This window comes from Salminus brasiliensis, chromosome 1 (genome assembly GCF_030463535.1).
Source record: "Salminus brasiliensis chromosome 1, fSalBra1.hap2, whole genome shotgun sequence".
Classification (NCBI taxonomy): domain Eukaryota; kingdom Metazoa; phylum Chordata; class Actinopteri; order Characiformes; family Bryconidae; genus Salminus; species Salminus brasiliensis.
The window spans coordinates 68028225-68056117 of NC_132878.1; the positions used below are offsets into that span (position 1 = coordinate 68028225).

A 27893-nucleotide genomic window follows, 5' to 3' on the forward strand; every position below is an offset into this window, starting at 1 on the left:
CGGCATTATTTCTCTACCTTGATATCTGCCACGCATTGTATAAACATATTTTATGGTTGTATACATTAGGATTTATTTAATACACCGGTTTATTAAAACAGTTCTTATTCTCCTTATTCTCTTTAAACACACACGACCATATTTTAAAAATAAATAATAATTATAAAGGAATATATATATATATATATATATATATATATATATATATATATATATATATATATATAAGAAATTATAAGATAGAAAATGACTCATGAGTTAGGTGTTAAGGCCACAACATTCACCTTCGAACTATGATTAACATATATAATAATTATATTATATAATCATTATAATAATTATATTATAATACATAATAATTCTTATGACCATTATAGACATTAAAAATAATTCGAGCTCATTATTTAATATTGATGTTTAATATTTGGAAACCATCTTCAAATGAACAAAAAGAAATAATGAAAAAAGCTAAATTACTATAAATCTCCTTTACTGTCTTTTGTTGAGTGCATTTGAACCTATGATTAATTTTAATGAATAAAACAGGTTTCCAAAAATCAAGTTACAATGGTATGGGAAATTTAAGTATACAGACAGTGTACAGTAAAGAGTAAGTAGCTAACTGAGGTTCACTTATAGGCTTAAAGGGTAATCATTCCAAAACTGACATAAGTATTCCCAAACCACAACCAGCATTTTACCATGAATGAACAGGATGATTAATAATGTTTCAATTATGCATTGTTATTTAACTTATACATCATATATATATATATATATATATATATATATATATATATATATATATATGATTAGGGATGATTAGGTCATTATAAAAGGACAGCAGTTGGGGTTCATGACCCTGAAGTCATGTTGGTATAAATGAAAGGTTGATCCTGAGACACAGTAATCATGAACACCACATCAAGTTACTCTAAATCTTCTGCCTAATTAAACATAAAAGACCACATTTATAAATAAAAAATTAAAATCATGTCATTTACAGTAATAGTGGAAATTACACTGTACAAAAAGTCTCATAAGTTACATATTAAGGCTGTAAATGTCACTTTTATGATTGCTGGATAATCATTCTCGAACTGCAGAACTAACCCAACTAATGAACCCAAGACGTTTCAAGAGAGTTTTGCATAACTCAGGTTGTTTTGTCCAGCTGGACAAGCTGATGTTTTGGCTCTTGAGGTTAAAGTTCAGGTTATGTTGGGTGCAGCACAGCAGCATATGCGCACACAGGGTTCTGGGATGTGCTAAAAGCTAATCCATGCCAAAAGTCAAAGGTTAAAGGTTGGTTCCCTTTAGTTCTACTTCTTTCTCTTTATGCTCCTTTGCAGCGTTCGTCTTCTTAAGCCGCCTCCACAGGACAAGCCACGTGATCCCCCAGCCCAGAAGTAAACCAATGACCCCAAACACGGCAGGCACCCAGACGGGCACTGCAGTGGGGCACTGGGTTGGTAGGGGGGTGGGCAAAGAGGTGGTAACAGGGGTTGGAGTGGTGCTGAAGTCTGGAAAACTGTTCATTTTAGTGTAAATGAACGGATGAGCCTGCAATAAAGAACAGCACAGCCTAAATTGTCTACATGTCCTTCATGAGTGTATTATAATTTTTATATGTTACATGTTTATTAATAAATACACACACTTCTGAACATGACTCTGTTGATGTGATTTATTTTATTGGAAATAAATGGAAGTGATGGATTTGAGTGAAGGAACGTCATGTGCAGTATACAATATCTGAAACAGTCATAGGCTAGAAGTGCAATAGTTTGGACACCCCTGTGTAAATGACATGTAAATGATGTAAGGGGATATGTCTTGTTATTAATATGTATGGATATCAATGTGTATATATGTGTATGTGTGTCCTGTCCAGTTTATATTATTATTATTATTATTATTATTATGCTGTTTGTTATGGTAATAATCTGGTTGTCCTTAACAAACTTACAAAAGAAAATGTAAATCATAGAAATGCTTTATTGATATTCTAAGTAAAAAAAAGTATAGTTTCCCAAACTACTACTAGCGTTTCACTGTTAGTTTTACTGTGTATAACTATGTATGTGACAAATAAAACATTGTACTTTGAACTTAAACAAATATAAATATTAAATTAATAATTTGTAATTTTTCATATATGCATTATAACCTTAGTGTATTTCTTTATCTGTAAATAATGTCAGTACAGAAGCAGTAATTGTGTATCAAAATCTACAGATGTTGTCTGTGAAGGATGTGAGAACATTAACAACACATATAATCTGACCAGAGTGCACACATTTCTGCATTCAACTGTATTAAGGCCTTAAAGTCTGTCTTTATGATTGTAGGGCCATCATTTTGACGCTGGCATTAGTGCTGCCCAGCAAATGGACTTCTGTGGCTAAGAAAAGTCACAAGGCTGTTGTTTGTGTAACTGAATGGTTGTTTTCAGAGAAAACAGTCAGAATAATAAAATAATAATAAGCCGAATTAGTCTAAATCTGTTAAGTCTCCGTCTTTATTCATTGTGCAACACTGTACTCACTAGTTCTCATCCTCCTTAATTCCCTGGTCACCCCGAGCTCCACACTGAGTTACTGAGGCTATTTTTATTGCAGGTGTAACAGCAAGCTGGGTCACACTCACCTCTGAAGGGCAGCGGATCTTTGTGCGGTCGTGAGTGAAGTTATTGAAAACCTGCTTCTTCCCTACCGGCTCCAGCTGCAGGAAGAGCACAAACAGCGAGTCAGTTTTACACAAATGTAGTAATTTAATGATACCACAGTTTTATTAATGACATGTATTATTAGCGTTCAAGGCGATAATGACACTGTTGCTAGGTTACAGTCAGTGGTCGAGTTTCAAAAGGGACTGTCTTCTCAAATGGTTCTGGGGTGGGAGGTACGTGCTGACTTCTTTAGGGCATAGAAATAATCAGATTCAGTTTCTTACTGATTATAACTTTCATTATGTTTACTGAATATACATAACAATCATCTGAAGGGGATGGAAGGGGTGGGTGGGGGGCAATAATACTAGGGGGTGAATGTTGTTCTTTTGAGTAGGAGAATAGCAGCACATTTCAACCCCTCAGGTAAACAGGTAACAGGTCAACAGGTAAAGTGATACTCTATATGTCCAAACGTTTGTAGACACCTGCTCCTTCAGTGTTTCTTCTGAAATCAAGCATAGAATTAGAGAGTTACTGCAGTAATCGACTCTACTCTACTGGGAAAACTTTAAACTAGATGCTAAAATTGATGTGAGGAGGATGTTCATTGCATTCAGCCACACAAGAGGACCAGGGAGGACAGGTACTGATGTTGATCAGTTCTGCCACTGCAGCTCATCCCAAAGGCATTTGATGGAGCTGGACAGTTCCACTGCTTCACAGCCCAATGCTTGGGGGGGGCATGATCAGCATCAGCATTATACAAGCTGCACCCGAATGCACGAGTCAGTGTTGTAGGCACCAGTAGCTGAATTCACTGATTTGAAAGGGTGTCTGGATACTTTTGCACATAAGTATATCATGTTTTGAGACCCTGAACCGGTGTGTATGCTGCCTTTGTGCTAAGCTAACTATTGGATCATCGTGGCCTTGGAGAAGAGGTATGCCACAGAGCCTTTTATTCTTTGACTTTATTAGATTTGTAGAAGGTATTTAGGGCCCAATAATTATGAAAACCAAAAAGTAAACTCATGCTGAACCTTTGTAAATGCTTTATAAGTGTAGTGCTACTGGTGTGCTTGTATTCTTTGTAGAGTTTAAGATTTCTATGTATTCTGGATTATTTTTATCCTAATATTTCAATATTATTTTTATTCCAATATTTGATAGTATGAATTAAGATAACATACTTTATCTTATGAGATACGGTTCACACCAGGGTTACCATTTTTCTTTGTTTTTTTTTTTCAATTGCTCTTACCATGTTATTCCAGAGGGAAATAGCCATCTCAGCATGTGCCTGTTCACTTAAATGAAAGCAGTCTAGTGTAAAATAACTCAGGTCAGGACTGCCATCCTAGAACACATAACAGACGTGTCACTGTTAGCATTTACAACCTCTCGGAGAAATAAAACACAGTCTCAGTTAAGAGCTAAACACACACACACACACTCACTGAAGATAGAGGAATGATTGTGTTTAGAAGATAAGGCTGAAGGACAACTGCAAAATCTTCACGGCCATCATATCGACCCCCAGATAACAGCTGCTTTGTTACAGTCTGACAGGCAGGAGAGAGAGAGAGAGAGTACAGTTAATTCTGGGCACTTTATAACCCATAAAAACTCTTGTTCATATAGTGGACTTACAGTCATGTCATATACAATTATATTCAGAATGTGTTTTACTGTGTAATATTGTTATATTACTGGTTATTACAAATATGCATGTTTCTAAGTTACAATATAAGTCATGTGTGTCTTGTGCACACTGCTGCAACACAACAATTATGCTCAAGTCCAAACCTCACCTGATCTAATCTAATTATCTACCATCAGGGCTAACTGAGTGAGCACGACTGGATCTTTCCTATCATCCTATTTTAACCTACAGAACTCCTGATACTCTCCACATCACTCCAGAATGTACAAAGTGAACATGCTGGGTAAAATGGGCAAAACAAAAGGACCTGAGGGCCCTGCAGGGGCTTAGCATTGTGAGGTCCTGAAGCTTCAACTCTTCACCTAGTCCACACGTTAATCCGGCAGTGGTCATTTTTGTGTATTTGGTGCTCAACGATGCTCTGTTACTAAAACTGGTACATACACTGCCTGAATGTCAAAGCCAATGTCTGTTTCCACAAAGTCAGCAAAGCTAAGATACGGGACCACAAAAATTTATTATGCGCGTTGCAGCAGTATGCTATGGTTCGGGATGACTGGCGCTTTAGGTTAGGTTTGTGGTGTTGTTCTTCCTCAGTTTGTGTATCTCAGCCACGCTGTTATTTAGTCAAGTTGTATGAACAGTGGGAGTAAAAGTTGTGGCTGTCATGAGTAAAGTCTGCACTCTTGTTGAAGTCTACAGTCTTGCTGTTGTTTTGTCTTGCATGGACTGTTGCTTTCTTCTATTGCTTTCTATCCAGAGACTTTTCCCTGGGCTCCATGTTGTAAGTTGCACAAATATGAGAAATCAGAATTCCCAGAATACAACACTCAGTGCTGCGAGTTCTGGAATAACCTGATACTGCTGATTTATGAACTTCAGCTCTGTCAGCTCTAAAGAGTTGTCGTCTGGAAGCATTAGGCAAGGACACTTGTCACTGTGGAGGAAAAACACATAAGGCATGAGTTACACTTCAGTGAACTCCATGACCCCTGAAACTGTAATCAAGACCAGACTGTGAGACAAAGATGGACTCATTGAACTCATTTATTAACTCATTGAAGATTAGCTTAGCCCTTACATATCTACACTTAAGGCAATAGTGCATTCATTACGATTTGGTGTAATAACTTTTTGTGAAGAGGCTTTTATGAAGCTTAATGGGGAAATCTTTGTTGTAGAAAAGATCTGGCAGAAACCTGGGGATAAACACGCAAGGCAAAGACTTTCCCTGGGACCTCCTTAATCCATCCATCTCTGGAACAGCAACAACGTTCACCAATGCTCGAGGAACCTAAATCCAGATGACAGATACAATAGATTATCTTGAAGTAAATGATAAATGCAACAATAAAAACTTCTTCTTTTTGATACACAGCTTAGCTTAATCCCTCTGCTAACCTCTTTATAGAGCAGATCCAGACTCTCCCTCAGGTGGTAACTGTAGTTTTGAGGTGACAGGTTGTTCTGTATAAGTAAAGGAATGAATGAATGATTTAAAGTCTAACATAACTCCTTTAATTACTGTATTAGATCACAGTTTATCAGTCATCTTTTTATTGGCTTTTCATATGGGAGTTACCCAAGAGTGGAGTTATCCAAGTCACAACAGTAAAGGAGTTTTCTTGAACTAAGAACATACCTGGTCTGAACAGTAGTGGCACAGGTCACTACCCCCAATAAACATAGTAATCAGCTTCCAGTCCATCTCAAAATTCACAACCTGGAGGAAAGTTATGTAATTATAATCAGTCTGTTATTAATTTAAAAAAGATTTTTATGGTTGAATGATGCCATTCAGTGTGAATCATTACATAGAATCAAAAGAGATGTGTGAGTGTGAAGAACCTTTTAAAGACTTCAGTCACACAAAAGAACATTCACACATCTCATTTACAAAAATGATTCTCTAAAGCCATGGTTCTCGAAGAAGGATCTGGGAACCCCCACAGATCCTTGATATATAGCCAGGGGGTCTGCAATTTTTATCTGAGCCAATATTAACTATATAAACTAGTAAGTAATAGAAACACTCTGTAACTCTGTGGGGGTCAGATGATTTCTGTCACACAGGAAGGGGTCCCTGACTGAAAAATACTTGAGAAGTGATGTTCTAAGCAACATCTACAGTTCTTCTATTACAATGGGCAATGATGCCATTCTGGCACTGTATTCTTCTATATAAGTGTTGAATCAGTACTTCAATGGTGTGACTGAATAGTTGAGATTGTTTATCTAAATCTAAAAACTTAATGTCATAATGTCCTTAAGCTGTTGCTTTGTGTCTCTGCCGATTCTACAATGTACACTCGACTAACAGTGGATAAAAGCACCTGTGTTTTGTTCACAAAAATCTGAAAATACTGTAGAACACTTACCTGACTGGTGCTCAGAGCCTGAATAAGTGTGTTGACCTGAGCTGGGAGGTCACTGGTGGATCAGAATGAGATGTGAGTTAGTAAATCGTATTTAATAAACAAATTTTCAGAAACAGCCAGAGCCAATAAAACTTTTACATATTTCTTCATGCGAGTTCCTCCCTGGTCTGCTGTTCTGTGTCTGTTGATTTTGTACCAAATAAGCTATAGATTCAGTTATTTTATATTATTGTGTTTGACACTTTTGACACAAAATTAACTTTAAATCCAACCATATAAGCAGATAAAGTGACCCCCACACTGTACATGTCCCGTAATGTCTTCACTCTATCAGCTGATTAAGTTCATAAAGAGTATATATCATTTAGATGAATCAATAATCAGTGACATCAGAGCACAAAACTGCAGTGGAAAAATCAAGCATTCAAATCAAATTCAGGCTCATAAACACAAATAATCAATACATGCATAATAACGCAGTACAGGAGGGCTTAGAGTGAAGATTCTTTGAAAGGATTTTACTTTATTTATTTATTTTTTTACTTCAGGTAATGGCCATGATAATGCACACATGTAAACAAAATTTATGACTATTATTATTATATTACTATCATCAAGATATGTGCACTCACTAGGCTTTGGCTCCGGCCACAGCCATGTTAAAGCCTTTCTTCGCAGATGAGCCCTCTCCCGTGGAGAAGCCCTGGAGAGACGGGTTAAACTTCCTCAGGATATCTGAAACACAAAAAAAGATTTAGCTGGGCGTGTGTGGTGTTTTAAGTAAGATTGTAGTTAAGACCACATTTGTCGAGTCCAGGGGTATAAATAGTCGAGTAGAGACCAAATTTCAAAAGCTCAAAACAGATCAAAAACAGTCCTCTTGGAGATCCTGCCTTTAAATCCTTACACCTTAAAGTTCTCATATGTGGACCCAGTCTTTCTCTCTCATACCTACAAAATGTAGGTTTTCCCATTACTTACTGAATAAGTCTTTATTCATTTCCTTTTCAGTCCAAATGTCTTGTTACTTTCAGAAGGTTTTAATGGCCATTTACATGTGAGCCATTCCCCAACAGAAATGCTCTTTGGAACTGAATTCTAGAGTTTGTACATTTATGAAGCTTACTACACTGCTTAATGTATATGTTATACATTTGTTATTAATTATATATCATAAATCACTAATGTCCATTAACAAACACCAATGTGGTTGTTGTCTGATTCAATCAGCAAAATGAACAAGAATGGATACAATGGCTTGTGTTTTTTTGCAGTGCTTTAGTGGAAGTCAGTGGAGGTGGGTGTAATATATTTAAAGCATAGTTGGTCTTGTAGCGAGACCAGTGGCCAAGACCACAAGCCGTCTCAGTATAAATCAATAGTTCCAAAATGCATTATTAAGTGTTGCAGATAAAACTAGAAAAAAAAACTCATACATAACTCATAAAACAATAAACACATTTTCGTTCTGTAATTATAATGATTCTGGTGAAGGAATCATCACACAGCACTAAAAGTTACTGTGTGTGTAAAGCTCACTCCCAACAACTTCAACAATCACTGACAAGCAATCTACTTCTAAAGCATCGTGGATCCAAACCTGTCAGGACAAGTGAGAGACATTGAAAATAGCATGAGCGGGTGTGTGTATGTGTGTGTGTGAGAGAGAAAGAGTGAGACAGAAAGTGAGAGAAAGAAGGAGAGACAAAGACAATGAGAGAGAGAGAGAGAGAGAGAGAAAGAGAGAGTGGGGGACCGAGAGACACAGAGAGGGGGGTTAAACAGAGAGACAGAGACAGAGAAAGTTGGGTCTAAACTCACTCGGCAGTGTTGTTGTCGTTTCCAGTGCTATATCGCCCCCGATGCTGCACACACACAGACATTACTTACTATTCATATGTTCATACACACTGACCACTGGTCCTAGATAAGCATGTAGGGATGAATTTCACAAGAATTCTCATTTGTGCACGAATGGCATTTTCTTGTATGTAAGCTATTACAGAGCTCAGTGGCACTGATGAATGTGGGGCTGTGATGATGACGGTTTCGGGTCGACTGTGTGTGTTTTACCTCCAGGATACGCCCTTGTATTCTGTGCTGAGCTGAGCAAAATTTTGGGACTTTGCCCCAAGGCCCGTCTGAGGAAAACACACAGCTGAATATCAGAACAATCACTGCTATATAAATGCTGTAATCAGTTCTCTTCTCAAATAGGGCTGATTCATCTCAGCGTCATTACACTTGTCCATTTCACGGCCAGGGGTTTTCATAAATATAAACATTTAATAAATGATAATAATAATAATAACTTCATTAAATGCAAAAAAAACCCAATAAACACTAGCCAAAACCTAGTCATATCCATTCAAACTTCAAACTGCTATGCTCTTTTTTTTCTTTTTGCATCTGATAAGCTTTTTTTTTAATTGTGGAGTATTCAATATTAACAGTAGACTTCAAACAAGCAGGAAGAATAGACGGGTTCTGTAATTGTACACCCACACAAAAAATGTATTAGTAAAATGTGAACAAATAAATGATGTTGTAATCTTTAAAGCAGCAATATGTAGCATTTGGGTAAAATATGAAGGTCCACATGCTTCTTTCTGTATCTCTTAGCTTGTCAAATGCATGTGTACGCAGGGCAATATGTATGGAATATAGTAGAGTACAAAATACCAATTCTTTTTTTTATATTGTGTCTCATTTTAATTATATAACTTACAGTTACAGAGTCCCCGAGCGCTGCAATCACACTGATGTCAGCTGGCCGCAGCCTGTGAACTAAATAGGAGAGTAAAATCAGTGCGGTGGTGTGGCTATTCAGGCAATGCTCAGTAGTAGTCTTGTTTTTTAACAAGTAAACCATTCTCTTTCATTCTCTCACCTGAAGTTGGCAAACTGACGGACGGCTCAGTGTCACTGCAGGAGAAGTCACTACCCCAGTTCTGAAGGAAACAATTCATTATAGTTCAGCTGCTGTTTGGGTCCACTGTCATTCTGTAATTCTGATTATTCAAATATGTTCATACTGCAACTCACATTGAGATGCAGAGATTGAGCAAAAGTTATTAACAGATTATTGTATATTAGTATTTAATAACTTCTTGGTATCACCAAAATACTTGAAATATTGAATAAATATATCTGAAATGATTTAATTTGGTATGTAATTAGTGTAAATCGTATGTCAGCAGCTGCTGTACATTAAATAACAACAACGTTTGTGTATGTGTAGCTTGTTTGATCATGCAATAATCTCCTGGTCTGCCACATAATGCACACAATGCATGATGCATTCATCAACTGAAAATATTTAGTTTCATATTATTTTTATTATTTGTTTAAATATTTATATTTGATACATTTAAGAGAACAAGAACCTAATATTTTAAGCTTTATCAATTAAAATAACATCCAATAATTTACCATTAAATTAAAGCCCTTTTCAGTTCTGGCTGAAATAGAGCTAAGATCAGTCCCTTGATCTGCTGTGTATAGGTTTTAGAACTGGTTTAAGCTCAGATGTCAGTTGGTTCTTGCTCATTAAATCTGTAATCATTAATCCTCAGTGTCTCAGTTTACTTACTGAGACAGGGGGCTGTGTTGGTTCTGGGTCTTTATAAGTGTAATTGCTGTTCTCATAGGTCTGAATAAAGGGAGCAGCCTGGAACAAAAGAGCAAATGAAAATGACACAGGATTAAAACCACGGTCAAATGAAATTCTGCAAATCTACAGTGTAATTTAACCATAGAGATGGTCAGATGGGGTTACCTTAGTGGGACATTTAACAGAAAGACCTGCAGAGAAATTTGCAGAGCTGGTTTTATAATCCAGTGGCTCCAGCTGAAGAGAGAGTGAGAAAAACAGAGAGATAAATCAAAGTAGATTCTACCTTTTTGTTCTAAATAGTAGTAGGAGTTTATACAGTCAAGTCCAGGTCCATGTATTTGGACAGCGACCCTATATTTGTAAGCTTTCCTCAATGGATTTGAACAGTATTAACAACAATATTGCACTAACTGTAATATGATTACATATTTCGTTGCATAGTGCCTGCCATATTACTGGTTTAAAAGTAATTGGACAATATAACATCACAAGTATTTTTAAATCTTAGATGCAAATCCTTTTGCCATCAATATTGGCCTAAAGTCTGTAACCCATGGACATCACCAAATGTTATTAACATTACCATGAGTTTCCTGCCTTGAGACACTTTGCTTGCCTTTAATTTCTACATGTAACTCTATTAGCAGTCACGTCATCAGCAAACACCAATGACCTTACTAATATTGGCCGCCATACATGCCCATGCTATAACAGTGCCTCCATCATGTTTGGCAGATAATGTGTCATGTTTTAGATAAGGATTATTTCTTTCTGTTAGAACTCAAGCTAATCTTGGTGGTACCTATCTAAACAAACATGCTGCAGGCATTTCAGATGTTTTGGGGTTTTCTGCATTTCTTCTTTTTAAGAATGTCCCAAATTTCCCAACATTACTAATGTATCTATACAGCTTATGGTACGGAGTAGTAACAGCGGTAGAAGATGGATTCATGTGTGCAAAGTAACTCACCATGTTGTTCCACAGCCCACGGGCCATCAGGGTTTGAGCTTTCTGACTAAGGTGGAAACAGTCTGGAGAGAAATATGAGCGGTCAGGATACCCATCCTGCAAAAAAGAGAGAGAGTGACTGTCATCACTAAAACTGAGACGAAACCCCTTTAAATTTCTCTGTGTTCCCTACTAATTCTAACACTAATTCTAACACTAAAAAAGTGAATAATTATTCCCTTATGAAGTGTAAGGCTTGTGAACTATTGTTGGAAGTATGTACTATGATTTATTCAGTATCTACTATTAACTTTTCAGCAAATACTGTAAATTTGAATCATTATATACTTCAAATGTAATGATTTATATTAATTAAAATGTTATATTAATTATTCAGCAATAAGTGTAAGTGTGTGCCTTACCTTAGTTGGTAGTATTATATCCCTCAGTAAAGGCTGCAGCACCACAGTGAAGTTAGAGTGTGTGTCATAACGGCCCGACTCCACCAGATCCAAAAGACCCCTCTGAAAGACAAGAAAACAATAATGTAATTAACACGTAAACACACACACACACACACACATACATGAGCTGCTGAATGTATGTGTACCTGATAATCTCTGTTCAGATCTTCCAGGTCCTGCAGGGCTTTTGATCCATCTTTAGGTAAAAGAGTGCAGGGGCAGATGATTCTGGAGAAAAACAGTATTTTTACTTTAAGTTACTTCGTTTTTTGCCTAGAACTAGAACTTCTTTCTTTCCTCACACTTTCCTCACACAAAAAAAACACTCACCGCACCAGCCATGTGGGACATTTGAGAGAGAAGTGTTTGTGCATTTCTCTCAGCGGGATGATATGAAGAGGCTCTACCAGATTAACTATAGCTCGAGGAACCTGAGAGGCACAAAGAGGAAGAGAGAGTTAGAGAGAGCGAGAGAGGGAGAGAGGGGGGGGGGGTAATATAGAGAGATCGATGGATTTATGGACAGATAGACAGGTAGATACTGTATATAAGTAAACAACAAAACAAATCTTCTAGCAATTTTTGCTAGTATTTAGTGCATTTGATATATTGTGAAAAATAACACATTAATGTGCCATTCTTGATGTACTAAACTTATCAGGGGAGCCAACCAAACTGTTACATATGAGTTTATACTGTATTGCTGTCATAACAATCAAACAAAAATCTCTGAAATGTTGACTTTACAGAAGAGGAAGGTTCTCTAATTTAAAACTTTCCCAATTTTCTTCACAATGAGTCATTTCCAATTCCCACAAAGTAGCCAGGACTCTCCTATTTCACAATGCCACAGTATATATAAATAACAGAGGGACCACACTGACTAGCCTTGCACTGAGAAATAGGGGAGAGGAAGGAACACCCTGTAATACTGAAGTTTTTACATGTAAATAACTGAGAATTTTAAGGATCTGACCTCACTGTGCAGGTAGTCCAGTGCCTCTTGGACACGCTTCACAAAGTTTTCAGCAGAATACAGCACCTGTGAGACACAGAGGGGCAAATAATAACAGCCTGAACTTCACTGTGTGATTACTCAAAGTTTGCTACTAGATGGTTGGTAAAATGACCTACAGCATTGTGGCAGGAGTCACAGAGGTCATTGCCTCCAATGAACAGGGTGATCACCTTCCAGTCAGAGTGGAAGTCTATCCTCTGCACAGACAAAAACAATTAAATAATAAAAGCTTAAATTAAAAGTAAAACTAATGAACATTTTAACAATATGAGCCAGATGTGTTTCTTTACAGTGGTGGTGATATGAACCAGGGGTCTCCAATGACTACAACACAAGTCATTTTAGCTATCATCCAAAACCACCAGTGAACCAGTGAGTTTTGTATGTAACACTGATAATGATAAAATTGTGGCAAATCTGAAAGAATACAGCATGATATCTTTTTCAGAACCACTGGGTGTAATATGTTTCTGTAAGGGAGCTTTTATAGGTATGAGCCCCTTAACACTCCAAGGTTAATTATACACTAAGGTGTATTATTCAGTAACTACAGTGAAGTCTGTAGAAACTGGTGGGGCTATTCTCTGGTAATAAAAGTTTGTACACTTTTGGCCCACCGGCGAGCCCTAGGCTTTTTAAGGGATTAAACGCCTCAGATATCTGGTTCTGTTCACCACCACCATGAAAACATCTGACTGAGTATGGTTTTCTAGAACAGAGAGATGAAAACCAAACCCAATCAGATAAACTTTGTTTAATTCCCAACAACTAAATCATGCAAGAATTCAATTATGCAAGAAAACAATAAGCATCAGATTGAGAAAGGGTGTAAGTTCTCCTTACAGAGTCACTCTTCATCCTGTTTACCAAGGTCTGAGCTTGCTTCAGCATGTCACTAAGAAGGAGGAACAGTTCACCTTGACTTTTCATCACAAATACAGATATTATTAGAGAAAGCCATGGAGAACTCAAGTAAACACACTCACACGCTGGTGGCTCCCGCTACAGCTTGATTGAGGAAAGCCTGTGATGTATCCTGTTTACCTTTTCCCAGAGAGAAGCCGGTCAATGCAGGGTTGAACTCTCGCAGGATGTCTGTACATCATCACAGAGGAGAAAAAGACAGCATAACACACTTACTGCTATATACTTACAAACTTACATACAGGTGAATGTTTCTAGTGGCCAGTGAGAGGACGTACAAGGTAGGGGTTTCTAAAAAAAAAAGACCCATTAGAGGAAGTATGAGGTAGGTGTTTCTAATAAAGTGGCCAGTGAGTGGAAGCACAAGGCAGGTCTTTCTAATAAAGAGGCCCGTAAGTGGAAGTACAAGGTAGGTGTTTGTAATAGAGTGACCAATGAGTAGAAGCACAAGGTAAGTGTTTTTAATGAAGTGGCCAGTGTGTGAAAGTCCAAGGTAGGCGTTTTTAATAAAGAGGCCTGTAAATGGAAGTACAAAGTAGGTGTTTCTAATAAAGTGGCCAGTGAGTCGAAGTACCAGGTAGGGATTTCCAATAAAATGGTAGAAAATAGGAGTAACTTTGAATTATTTATAATTAATTAATGTATACTGAATTATCCCTCTATGATAATGTTATAGATGGAATGAGGATGATGACCCACTGGGAAGTGTGGTAACTGTAGAGAGGTTCTGGTCTCCTCCAATACTGAAAACACAAGAGAGGACAGCAAAGGGGGGCGATAATTAAAACCATAGAACAGTTACTGTGTGCCTGCATGGCCTCATATAAAAAAAGTATATCTTGACATTCTAAGGATTGGTCACTCACCACCAGGACAGGCCTCTGTACTGCGTCAGGACATCCAGCAGGTTGTATGGCGATGACCCAACACCATTTGCAGCCTGCACACACAGATGAAAATACACTGGCCATCAAAAAGAGACATCTTGCTTTCTCACATTCCTGGAAAAATGATTTCATTCATTAAGAAAATGTAATTATTTCTATGAAAATATTAATAATAATTATAAAAGCTAAGCTATTTGTGCTAACACTTGAGAAGAATACACCAAAGCAGATTGCACAAGCCTTCATGAGTTGAATGTTAGAGCTTTATAAGATAGAACACTGATCTCTGCAGACCTGTGGCCTGGAAGTAACCCAGTTTGACACATTTGCTGTAAGTATGTGACTCTGTATCCAAAGAGCATTACAGCAGCAATTTCAACATGGCGGTGTTAATGTTTTGGACTGCTCATGTCTTTGGCCTTAATGCTGTGTTGATACAATGTATCACAATGCAGAATTCTGCTCCTTTCAAGCGTGTCTGTATCTTACTGCTCTTCTCTGAGGGCCTAATCAGAATAGCTATATTTATATTTTATATACACAATATTCTGACCAGGCTCTTAGTCTAAAACACTGGGCTAGAGCCAGACATTTACATGAGCTGAATAAGACATTTATTTATTTACTGTATAGTCATGTTGGGACCACATGTTTAAATAAGGGACATTAGTCAGACCATTACAATCTAGCATGGTTGTTTACATGACTGCATCTTTGTGAGATGTAGACACCTTTGGCCTTCATGTTATTACACACTGTAATGACTGCTGAGTGGCTTCACTGTGTTCTACCACCGCAGTTGTTAGAAGACACTTCAGCCACAGATGCTAATGCAGATAACAGTTCATGAGAACCAGGTCTTCCTTCTAGCAGGTTCTCCACTAGCTTCGTTTGAGCCACATTGATCTAGCATAGGCCTAAAATATAAATTTGCTGTAAACAAACACGTGTGTGTGTAAAGCTGATGCACTCACCGTTAAAGAATCCCCAATTGCTGCCACCACTCGGATATCAGCTGGCCTCAAAGCATGGACTACAGAAACCAGAAACAGTTACTGTTAATATGTTGTAAAACCATAACATAAGCACAGGCATGGGTGATATTCAGGCGTTATGGTGGTTGCTAATTGTTTTTAACTCTTAGCTCCGTGCTTCGGTCCATGTTTATACGTAAAAGTGTGTCATACAGTGTCAGAAACCAAATTGGGAAGTCTATTAGAGATTACTGAACACCTTCACAGAGTTTGGTTCTAATCTATCCCTTAGTTTGGTAGGAACAGTGCAAAAGACACCAAACATGTCCTCATTGATTGATAACATTTTGAGAAACAGTGCAGATATGCAACACAGGCAACACAAAGAAGAGCAAGAGGCCTTATTTTGAATGATTGTTTCTCAACCCAACGATTAAGGAAACATCACAGAACAGTATGACACTACAAGCTCTTATAAAAATCCCTGCCACACTATCACTCAGATGGTGAAAAAACAGGAACACTGTGAAAACATGTTTTGTTCTCCGTGCCGCTCTGCTCTTGGCAGACAGGTACGGCTGATGATAAAGTGTTATTGTCAGCCCATTTTACATTTAGCTGGTCTAGAGTCCATCACTAGGTTGCACAACACTTATATGAATACTAATTCTAAAAGATGAGACCGAGGCTGTTTAAAATAGGGCATAATGGCTAAATATAATCTAAAATAGGATAAATGTTACCCAATATATCTGTAAGGCCAGATGTAGGCCAGTGGCCTTCCGTTCAATCACTGCAAGATCTACACTAGACCTTGCATGAAGAAATGTGAAGTTGTGCCCCTGGTTTTTGGTGTAAATGACCTCTATTGGGATTCTTATGACCAAAGAGAAGAAGGTTCAAGAACTGAAAGTTTGAGGAATACAAAATGTTATCTTGGATATGTACGGTAGATTATTGCAGATATGCAGATGTGAATGTACCTGATGTTGGTGGACTGTTGGAGGGATTCAAGTCTTTACAAGGCATCTCAGTCCCCACAACCTACAAACACACATACACGTCAGCAAACCCTCCTTCAGCAACAGAGCATTCAGGGCCTGGAGCAGTATTTCAGAATCATTAGGATTTCTAATGCTCATTAATTCTGTTCTTCATAATGAAAGCAGTTACAGTAGTGACTATGAGGAGTGTGATACGGTTCACATTTGCATACTGAGTCCCTGCAGATGCAGTGTGTGAAGCAGAGTCACATTCTGAATGTATAATTGAGTAAAATGTGGGCTGACTTACGGCATCGATATCTGCTCTGGATTCTGGCCCGCTTTCAGATGGGGAATTCTTCTCTGTTCTGAGGAAAGGGTGATCCTGTTCAGAAACAGAAATAAAGAGCTCTGCACATGAACATAATGCAATTTGGAGAATCATACCTAATATAATCAGAGGCACAAACTAACATGGATGTAGGCATCATAACAAGTGAGATGAAGACTTTTTTTCAAACATTGATAATTTCTATCCAAACTGTCTGGGGCTTCTGTTTTGTAGCAGTGTAGACGTGTTTCACAGTAGACGTTTATCTCACTAAATCCCTGGTGTGACAGTACTGGCATGAAGCCACACTGGGTTGTATAACAGTATTTGGCGTTAGCAGCTACTCAGAGCTTTAACACTCTCACAAATAGTACTCAGGGTCAGTCCACTCTGCCCTACTCAAACATGATGTACACATGTTCTTCCACCTTTTGTAGCGGATGAAGAGAAAAGTCTGCAGAGAAATGATATCGTCACTGTCCAGTGAAAAACATGTATGTCCAAAATGGTGACTTCACAGGAGAAAAGGCAAAAACGTTCTTAACTTTGAATGGAAGTCAATGGGAGATAAGAGTTTATTTTAGAGCATTTCTATTGGTCTATTCATCCAGAATTATTTACACAGTGAACAGAGCAGCTATGGTTCAAATCATGGACAAAACTCAAAGCAAAAATGGAAATAGATGGTTTTCATTGGACAGCAGCGACATGCTGTACCCCACGGTGCTGTGTAAGTATGGCCTACCTCACTTGGGCATCGAATTGCCAGATCTTCCTGCTCACCGGCTGACTGGAGCTGAAAAATAATACATAACAATAGTGTATTTATTGTTTTTGCATATTGTCATATTATCAAATATTGTGTTTTTAATACTGAGTTTTTTTCTATCAGTTTGAAATAAGATTAAATAGAAAGCTCGATCTCATAATATTTCATTTACGTTTAAACCACTTAATAGTTTCAATATAAAATAGTTTCAATATATCATCCAGACATCTCTACTATGTCTTTAAAATATATAAAAAATAATGTAAGTTAATGTAAACAGGATTTATTCTAAGTAGCTGTTGTAATAATGATAATTATAATAATAAATGCAGATACATGTTTGGATAAATGTTACATATACATGGAGAGTGACAGAGTATTTGAACAGTTTGGAAAAGAAACAAGTGTAAAAGCATTATTTAGATAAAGGCTGCTTTGTCATCAAGCACTGCCTTTTTCATCATTTTTCAAAAGAAGCTGAGGGGTCCCCAAATCTTTCACAAACTCTGTTCTGAATGTGTGTGTAATTATGCTGGTGTACCAGGTTCTCCCACAGCTGCAGAACCAGCTTATATGTGTGGTGTGACTCCAGCTTCTCCTCTGAAACACCGCCATCCTTTATAAAGACACAGAGCAGCTCTCAGTTACATCAGGTCACAGTTACACACTTTATCCTCTTCTGAGATTACTGTAACCATCTCACTGAGCTCACCATGCTGAGGATGATGTCAGATAGAGGAACTCTCTGGAGCTGGACAGTGAAGTCTTCTCTCTTGCTGTACCACTGTTTCTCCACTAGGTGCTGCTCTAAAGACTCCTGAAAGCAGCAAGATGATATTGATAATCAGAGGTGTGCAAACAATACTTCTATTTTACTCAAGTAAAATACTGATAGATTTGTATTTTTATGAGTTTTCTTCAAGGATATAACTTTTTTCACTTCAGTATTTCAGTGAGGAAAGGATTGTATGTGCTCCATAGACACATAGACACATAGACACATTTAATAATTAATATTCAGCTATTGATTCTTTTTCTGGGTTTTATTTGTTTCTGTTGTTTTGGGTTAGCTCCTTGACTGTGTCACTGTAGCTCACTCCTCTGACTTTGAAATTTTAGTGTGTTATTTTGCAGTAAAATGATCCAAAAATAGAAAAAACACAGTCTATGGACTGTATTCTCTGTGCTTAAGTAATGTTTATTTGAGCTGCTTTGGTTGTTTAAAATCTTGCTGTTGACTACAGTTATTTTACTACACTTAAAGGCAAAGGTACCTTTCTTGGTAAAGGATTTTTCATGCACATTGGCAGGTTCAGAATCAGAATCAGAATCAGAATCAGAATCTCTTTATTTCACCAAGTATGTTACACATACAAGTAATGATCCCAATAGGCTACTTCGCTCGCTTGGGACCAGTCAGCTAGTGGTGCCCAGAGTTAGATTAAAGTGCTTCACACATTACATTTCTAACAGCAAAACATAAAACAATAGGATCTGATGTCAAAATAAGTGCTAAACATATTCAACATAATCTCTGAGATTGTTCAACATAATAGCCAGATGTTGCTTCTCCTTGTTTCAATTCTAACTCTGGGCACCACTAGCTGACTGGTCCCAAGCGAGCGAAGTAGCCTATTGGGTTCATATACTTCTAGCATATCAGAAATATGTGGTGCAATGGTTCAAGACCATTCAGTGATTTATAGGCAAATAAAAGAACTTTATAGCATGTTGGTAGCCAGTGCAATGACTTGAGGACTGGAGTAATATGCTCAGATCTCTTAGCTCTTGTGACCATTCTTGCAGCTGCATTTTTGAACAAGCTGTACATTTCTGATTATAGTCTTACAAATGACTATAGTTTTACATGGATACAAAAATCCAAGTCAAAATCAATTATTATGCCAAGAGTGTGTTTTTTCTGACTTTTTTTCTGCATAGCTCTGGTGCCAATATGGGCACTGACTTTACACCTTTGGGCCTTACTACTGTAATGTCTCCCTCTGCTGGCCTCAGTGAGGCTCTGTGCCAGGTACACAGGTACAGTTCATCTCTGGACTGATTAGGACTCCACTTAAGCTCCCCTGTTTTGTGTGCTGGTGTGGAGTCTTACCAATGACACTATCTGATCCTGCCATATGTTTGTTTGTTTGTGTTTTTTTTACACACTGCTCTTTGTTTTTGCTACTGGAGTATAGATAAGCCTATGATATACCTGCCTGCCTGTTATCTGACCCCTGCCTGTCCTGATGTTGAGTTTTACCTTAGCCCTAATAAAGAACCTTTGCACATGCAGCCTGCCTCAGCCAGTCTGTCACAACTACCAAATATGATGACCTCGGTCTACTTTACCCTTCTCTAATAATAATAATAATAATAATATTAATAATAATAACTTTTTATTCATATTGCACTTTCAAAGTGTAAATCACAAGGTGCTGCAGAAATCATTAATAATAATAACACCATAAACTCCCATTGCTGGAATGTATTTCATAGCTATTGAATGTGTGTATTTGATCAGAGTCTCACCAAAAGAACATGAGAATATATCGCTCTGGTCAACCGAAGCTCTGCAGAGGAGTATACTGATGGGCAACGGCATGTTCTGTCAATACAGCAGCACACACACACACACACACACACACACACACACACACTAGTAATTCATACAGAGTGGAAACACTTGGTATACTGGATGTCCCACATTGAAAACACTTATCTTCAGGTTCTGTACAATATTATGAACAATATTATGAACTGACAACATACAGAAATGTGAATGTTGTGTTGTATGAGTCCCTGTTTATTTTTTGAAGATGAGGGTCTAGTCTGATCTATTGTGCTGGAAAATGCTTGTAAATGTTACTCATCTATGGTTGATGTAAATTGTTGTATATTCTACATTCTGTGCTTGTTGCACAGGGTGTATGTGTTGTGTAGCTACAGTGAGGACCTACATGTTTCCTGCCCAGGCTGGACAGTAAAGGTGTATTAGTTTAAGAATCACCTGCTTTGTCGGAGACACCCAGTGTTAGACTGAGTGTCCAGGAGAACAACACTGACCATGGCCTTCTCCAACTGTAAGCACACACACACACACACACACACACACACACACACACACACACACACAATCATTTACAGGCCGCAGTTAGAAACACAGCAGTAGTGTGTGGTGTCATTTTCTCTACAGATACACACCTGAGAGTGCAGGACCTGCAGAGCTGCGTCCACTTCCTCCACTAAAAGACTGACCTAGAAAAACCCACACATACACTATCAGTCTGTTAAGACGTCATCAACAAAAAAGAAAATAGACAAAAATGTCATGCATGTTACACTGTAGAGCTGTATGGAAACATTTCTGAATTGAATTCATTTTTGTTCATTTTACCTGAAAACCAAATATGGACAAAAATATTTGGACTCCTGCTCATTCATTATTTCTTCTGAAATCAAGGGCATTAAAAATAGTCTATCCTGCTTTAGTTGGAGTAAACTGTCTCTACTGTCCAGGGAAGAAGGCTTTCTACTAGATTTTGGAGCACTGCTGTAAGGATTTGATTGCATTCAGTGACAAGAGCGTTAGTGATGTCAGGATGTTGGATGATTACCACCACACCTCATCCCCAAAAGAACTGGATGGAGCACCACCATCATCCCAGAGAACACAGTTCCACTCCTCCACAGCTCAATGCTGCCTTTATACCCCTCTAGCACATGCCCGACATTAGCCGTGGTGCCAATAGGTTCGTGTTTATGAGCCAAAACATTAAGATCACACATCATAGATCACTGATTATCCTATTACAAGGTCTGGGATGTATGTTAGAATATTAGACAGTAAATAAACAGTCAGCTCATAGCTGGCAGGGCGGATGCTGAATGAGAAAAAAAGTGCAACCGCCAACAATATATTGATAAATAGATGTAATATGTCTTCTTCACTACATACTATATTGGTCTGTATTTTGTAAAGAACAGAAAGTCAGAGTATTTATTATAGAATCTAACGGCCAGCTGCTCATGCAACAAAATCGTATGCTTACAGCTGGAGGAGACCATTATCAGTGTCCTTCTCCTGTACACTAGTGCAACACTGAGCATCTTCAATAAAGCAGGGGATTGTGTTATTGCATAATGACAATGTTGCTAACAGTGAATGAAAGTAAACAGTCTCTGGTTAGCATTATTCAGCAACATGCTAACTGGCGACTACAGGCTTCCATTAGGATGTACGGCTGAACTATTCTCCCAAGCTTTGGCCTCACTGTGCAAAACAGTACAACAGAAACACGACCCACTACAAATTGTAAACAATAACACACACAAATCATTAAGATAAGTGTGTTATGTGCTGATGGTATACTACAGAAGTGACAGGTATAGATTAAGTTGCCAAGGGCTGGAAACATCCTTTAAACCTTGTGTGTGACTTTCTTTCTGACCTGCTCAGCACACACACACTGCCTGTCCAGCGGCACAAACAGAAGCACCAGCTTCCAGTCCCTCTCAGCATGGATGGGCTGATGGACAGACAGACAGAAAGACAGTCAGGACAAACATTATGAAAATTCCTTAGTGATGGCTGAGTTTATCAGAGCAGTTGTAAAAATCACACTCACCTGCCGAGCATTCAGGAGAAAGACTGCCTCTTCAGCCTGAGCCACCAGACTGCTACAGGGAGCACTGAGAAGAAATACACACACAAATATACACACACACCCACACACACTGAATGGGGTAGAGAGGGCTGAAGCAAACTGTGCAGCAACAGATGAACTACATGTGTTTCTAATAAAGTGGCCGGTGGGTGGAAGTACAAAGTAGGTGTTTCTAATGAAGTGGCCAGTGAGTGAAAGCACAAGGTATGTGTTTCTAATAAAGTGGACAGTTAGTGGAAGTACAAGGTATGTGTTTCTAATAAAGTGGACAGTTAGTGGAAGTGAATTTTTTTAATAGAGTGAATACTGACTGCATACACACCCAAACACACACACAAGACACAGTTTATCAGTGGCAATGGCACTTACCTGTACTGTTCATAATCAGAGTTTACCTCCTTAGGTAACAAGCTGATCAATTCTGGACTAAACAAGGACATCAGTTCTGAAAAAGAAATGACAGAGAGTGGTCAACTGTCAGATTTATCTGACACACAGAAAGGTGCCTATAAACAATGTGCTCTACACATGATTTGTGAATCTCCTACAGCCAGGTCCATAAGTATTTGGACAATGACAGACTTTTTGTAGGCAATTTCTGTGTTTAAAAAGACAGTTGGTGAAGTTTGGAGAATTTTACAATCAGATTAAAACATTATTTTTGAAAAAAGGACAACACACACACACACACACACTGACAAAGAGGTCAAACAACATATGTGTTTATATGTTACACCTATTCGCTGCTATCTATCCCTATTTCTTTGTAGCTTATCTCACTATTGTGAAACTGAGGTTGTTTAAAGTTCTGTCTTCAGAAGTTTGACAGCCGAAGATCAGCCATAAACACAGGCCCCGATAATCACCCACAATCATCCCATCAGTGGTAAGTAATGTAATGTTATCAGCCTTGATTAGTGGCCAAATGCTGGAAATCAGCTGATTCAGAGATATTCTTTATTCTACACCCCGGATCTCTGGCTAAAAGCATAATGAATGCTCTATGGCTTAAATTCAAGTTATTTAAAGGCCTTGCATGTTTTGGAACCTGTCTGGTTGCTTCTTTATTGACCACAATGCCGTCGACTCGTACCAAAATTTTTGAAGCCGCTATGCCTGTGGTGGAAGAAGATGGCCTGACTAATAGCGCCATTACTCCTTTGTTACTATAGACTATGACTAGATCAGGGAGTTCACTGGTAACAGAGTTTGTTGCCCTGCTGCTTGAAACCTGCTTAAATTGGATAGAAAGCTGCAGCTGGATCATGCTAATAGAAGTAGATGAGCTGTGGCTATTCATCATCAGGGGGTACTTTCTTCATGCTCGAAATGAGATCTGACAGCGAGCTGAGAAATCGTCACCTCTGTTTTACAGAGGCAAGAGGGCTTCCACACTACATGTCCCCTGTTGCATGGAGAAAAGTGCCATTTGGGGGTCTCAAGCGCCAGCTGATTTCCAGGTTCTGACTGAAATGAAAATCACACTACCTTACACACATTCTCATCGTTTTGAGGATCCAAAGGAAGCCACTGACTTTAATAACAAACATTATGAATTGTTTAATATCTACTATGAATTATTCAGCATCTCCTGTAAATCAATAAGTACCTACTATGAATAGGTCAGTATCGTCTATTAATTACTCAGTATCTAAATTATTCAGGAATGATTCATTATTCAGTACCTACTATTGACTATTCAGTATCTACTGTTAATTAGTTAGTATGTCCCATAAATTATTCGATTTTGCATATCTACTATTCAGTATCAACCATGAATTTCTCAACATCTCCTATGAATTATCTACTGTGACCCCGAAATATATATATATATATATATATATATATATATGGTTCATTAGAACTGATATGTAGCAGTGCAATGGATGTTCAGGAGCTCACCATGCAGCTGCTTCATGATGACAGTCTCTACACTTCTGCAGAGAAACAGAGGAAAAATTATATATTTTTTCTGATATGTGTGAGTGAGTATGTATGTGAAAGTGAGTGCATCTACAAGTGTGTGTGTTACCCAGGTTTGTCTGGAAGCCCTACAGCAGAGAGCATAGCGATGTCTTCAGGCCTCAGAGAATGAACTGCAGTGGAACAGAATTATTAAAGTGTTACAGAAGACCTTCAACTCCAAAACAGCATAAAGAGCTACAGCAGAACCACGCGCACTCAGCACTTTCTCTGAAACACTGTAAGCATGATCTGGACTGATCTGATCTGAGGTTAAACCATTACTACACTCAAGGCCACTGTATTAGCTTACAGCTGCAGATTGCAGCAGGCTTACCGGAAGGAGCAGTGTGTGTGTGAACAGGGATGTGAGGACAAGGCCAGGAGAGCTAACACACACACACACACACACATTGATGGACAAAAAAGCAAAAGAAGAGATTAAGCGTGTTAGTGTGAATATACACATAAACAAAACATTCATCAACAGTTTTATTAGTTTTAATAAATCATACTAAGCCACACTGCACCCTAAACCGCATAAACATTTCCGCTACCTTAATGAACGCATATATGAGGTTTAAGCAGGTTGAAAGAAATGGAAGTATGGGTATACAGATGACAGATACAGATGACAGATGCCACTAAACATATCATATCTGATTGACCCCATCTGGAATAAATGGTGACTGTCAAACCTTAAATGACGAGGTACAGAAAACCTAATATACGTGTATATATATATATATATATATATATATATATATATATATATACAAGCAGATAAAAAGCTTGTTTTGTACTCACCTGTGTTTCATGGTCATTATGGAGACTCTGAGGAAAAGAGGAACCGCTCGCCAACACTGAAGCTGAAAACAAGAAAACAAGCTTCAGTTAGTTAGATTGATTCGACCGGTTGCTTCATTAGAAACATTCTGTGCGTCCACTCACTGGTCACTTACTACAAAAGACTTCTTCAACTCTCCTACCTCCTAGTCCTGCTTCACAGGTGTTCAGTTACACACTGTAGTCCAGCTGTTGCTACACACTTTATCTGTCCTCCTTCAGTTTCTGACCACTGCACAGTTTCTGCTCGGCCCACTCTCAGCACAGCGGTGCCATCGACACTACTTTATTTGGTGCTGGTAAAAGTGTATCAGTCACAGCAGTGTTGCAGGGTTTACACACATCAGTATCACTGCTACGTTGAGAGTGAGTCCACCACCCAAAAATATCCAGACGAGAACAGCTCATCAGCATCTGAGGTCAAAAACCAACTACTGATGATGGGCTATAGGATGGTTAACATAAACTATGCATCAGGTGGGCTTACATGTCTCCAGCTGTTCACCAGCAAAAGGTGGACCAACAGGAATTATGTTTCTGGTTCACCCAGTTGACCTTGAAAAATGGCTTAATGTGATAACAAGCAATTAACCTGGGTTTTTTTTTAACTGAAATGCTTTAAATCAAAATGGTTTATTCAAAGTATTGATTTGAATGGAATAAAACCAGTTGACTCTGTTTGTAAAATGTGGTGAAATGAAAAGAGACATGACCCACTTTGAGTGAAAAAAAAAACAAGACATGTAAGGTGAGAGTCATCACAGAGCAATATCAGGACCTTTCTCTGTCAGTTTCTCTCTGGTGAGTTGCTATTGAGTGGCAATAAAGCATGCACTTATCTATAGGCTGATAAAAGATAAGACATGCTTGAGCTATTCCTTGTCATCTTCTTGCCCCTGATATGGAAACTGTACAGTTCAGACATAGAATTTCCCAGTAGACTGAGCTCACTGTTTAAAGGGTCCCTACAGTGGAAAGCTGAACCTCTTTCAATTTTGAAAAATGTAAATAATATGTTTGAAGTCATGTGGAAATAGTGTTTCATTTACCTCATTTAAAAGAAAATCCACCAGAACCAAAAAAGGGCCCTATTCCAAAATTCATTTTTAGACACCCCCAAAATGTACATAGATCCAAATGCCTAGCAAAAGCATTTCAGTAAAAGATGGACGCAAAGCTAAAAGGGTCAGAGATAGTGCTGGGCCGACTGAAGAGGGGCTGATTGGATATTTTTTCTCACAAGCCCACCAATAAAGGTAAAATCAGTGTGTTTCATTCTGAGGAAAAATAACAGGGTGGTAAGTAGGCTTGTAAGTATGTTATATTTGGAAAAAAGTCACATGTTTACTATTTATACATCTTTGCTTTATAAATGACACCTTACACATTTGGATTGTGATAAGTATTATAAAAATACAGCACCGTTAAAAAGACAGTGCTGATAAAACAAACTGTGCTGTAACTGTACTGTACACTGAGCCACATATTTTGCATGATGTATTGTGCATTCATAAATCTGGCCCTATACATCCAAAAGTATCCAGATCCCCCTTCTAACGAGGGAACAGCTTGTGTTTGAACATCGCCGCAGAAAAATGTATAAAGCCATGGACTGTGGAGTTAGTGAAACTGCATCCTCTGGAGTGACGGAGTGTAGCATCTAGAGTAAAGCTTTCTCAGAGGAGTAGAGTCTGTTATTGGAGTAAAAAGGGGACAAACTCTACTACCACTGATACCTGTGATTTCAGAAGAAATGTGGAAAAGCAGGTGACCTCAAAACTGATCATATAGTGAATGTACAAGCATGTATAATCCATTTTCCAAAGTGAGAATAAAGTAAAAGACAAACCTGAGAGAAAAGAAAGAAGGCTGAGCATGGCAGTCCAGCAGGTGTCCATGATGCTCTTACTGACCGCTGCTTACTGTCCAATCAGAGATCAAATGTGCCTTCCACAGCCCTGTTTGTGACTCTGACTCTTTCAGTCTTATACAGCAGGTGAGGCTACGTTAGTGAAGGTGGAGCGAGACCTATCTATAGCTAATCAATGAAGAAAACACGTGAGTGAGATAAAGAAAGACAACCAAGAGTGAGAGAGAGAGAGATGAAAGAAAGAAGACAACAATTACTGTTCAATTAAGTAAGAAAAAAGGGTGATCATGATGTTGAAACCGAAGAGCTATTTATTTTTTAGAATCAAGATAATATTAGATTTTGAGTGTTTAGTGTGTTCAGCTTTACCTTTATTACAGCTTTTATTCTCAACAATGTTGAGGTCTGGACCCTGGGCTAGGCTGGTGTCTATTGTTCTGAGAAAAGCAGCAGCTTCGGCAGTTTGATTTGACTGTTTACCTTTCTCACTAAGAGCTCCTTGAACAGCTCATCTACATCCTTTTAGACCCACAGTGTTGAGTCATCTTCTCACAAAAAAAAGCTTGAACACAAACACCTGTAGGTTTTTTCAGATCCGAAGTGAGAGAGCAGCTTGATTTTCAGAAATCCAGGAAATTAATTTTGTGATTGTCCCTCTGTTACTAAGTATAGTGGTTATGTGCTTAGCAGTGTGCGCTCTGAAGTGCATGTAAAACTGTCCAGAAAGCAGAAAGTTCCTGAGCTAAAGAGTAACTGTCACTAATCATTTACACATCTGCTTTCCTCTAAATAAATGAAGTTAGATAACTTTCCATTCGATAAAACATGCTCACTTGGAATAAAAAAGTAGTGCACTCTACAAAACCGATTGCTACGAAAGCCCAGGAACAAATCCATGCTTTCTGAACAGTTTTACAT

The 27893-nt window shown here is 38.2% G+C and overlaps 1 protein-coding gene across 1 annotated transcript; it reads right to left on the reverse strand.

The window, feature by feature from the left end:
- Positions 1-1249: 1249 nt before the first annotated feature.
- Positions 1250-27003, reverse strand: LOC140562313 (phospholipase B1, membrane-associated-like). Its single transcript, XM_072687848.1, has 43 exons — positions 26955-27003; positions 25067-25128; positions 24597-24648; positions 24330-24393; positions 24200-24234; positions 22667-22742; positions 22259-22310; positions 22082-22159; positions 20835-20888; positions 20641-20711; positions 20163-20238; positions 18343-18447; positions 18172-18246; positions 17607-17657; positions 16841-16915; positions 16531-16591; positions 15548-15606; positions 14553-14626; positions 14386-14429; positions 13749-13857; positions 13606-13657; positions 12879-12959; positions 12721-12786; positions 12075-12175; positions 11891-11972; positions 11703-11804; positions 11302-11397; positions 10494-10565; positions 10308-10385; positions 9606-9666; positions 9444-9502; positions 8789-8856; positions 8537-8580; positions 7348-7450; positions 6716-6767; positions 5980-6060; positions 5739-5804; positions 5537-5631; positions 5193-5274; positions 4132-4236; positions 3936-4031; positions 2650-2724; positions 1250-1563 (listed from the first exon to the last, which is right to left on the reverse strand). Exons 1-43 carry the CDS (start codon positions 27001-27003, stop codon positions 1300-1302), a joined length of 3303 nt encoding a protein of 1100 aa, XP_072543949.1. The 3' UTR covers positions 1250-1299.
- Between the last annotated feature and the right edge of the window lie 890 nt (positions 27004-27893).

What these genes read in the sequence shown, in the direction of transcription:
- LOC140562313 (XM_072687848.1), bottom strand. Translation starts at nt 27,003, where the DNA reads ATGGACACCTGCTGGACTGCCATGCTCAGCCTTCTTTCTTTTCTCTCA. An exon ending in TACAGAGGCCTGTCCTGGTG is followed by an intron (nt 14,430 to 14,552) that starts GTGAGTGACCAA and finishes TTGTGTTTTCAG; the next exon opens with TATTGGAGGAGACCAGAACC. An exon ending in CTGTTAAATGTCCCACTAAG is followed by an intron (nt 10,386 to 10,493) that starts GTAACCCCATCT and finishes CTTTTGTTCCAG; the next exon opens with GCTGCTCCCTTTATTCAGAC.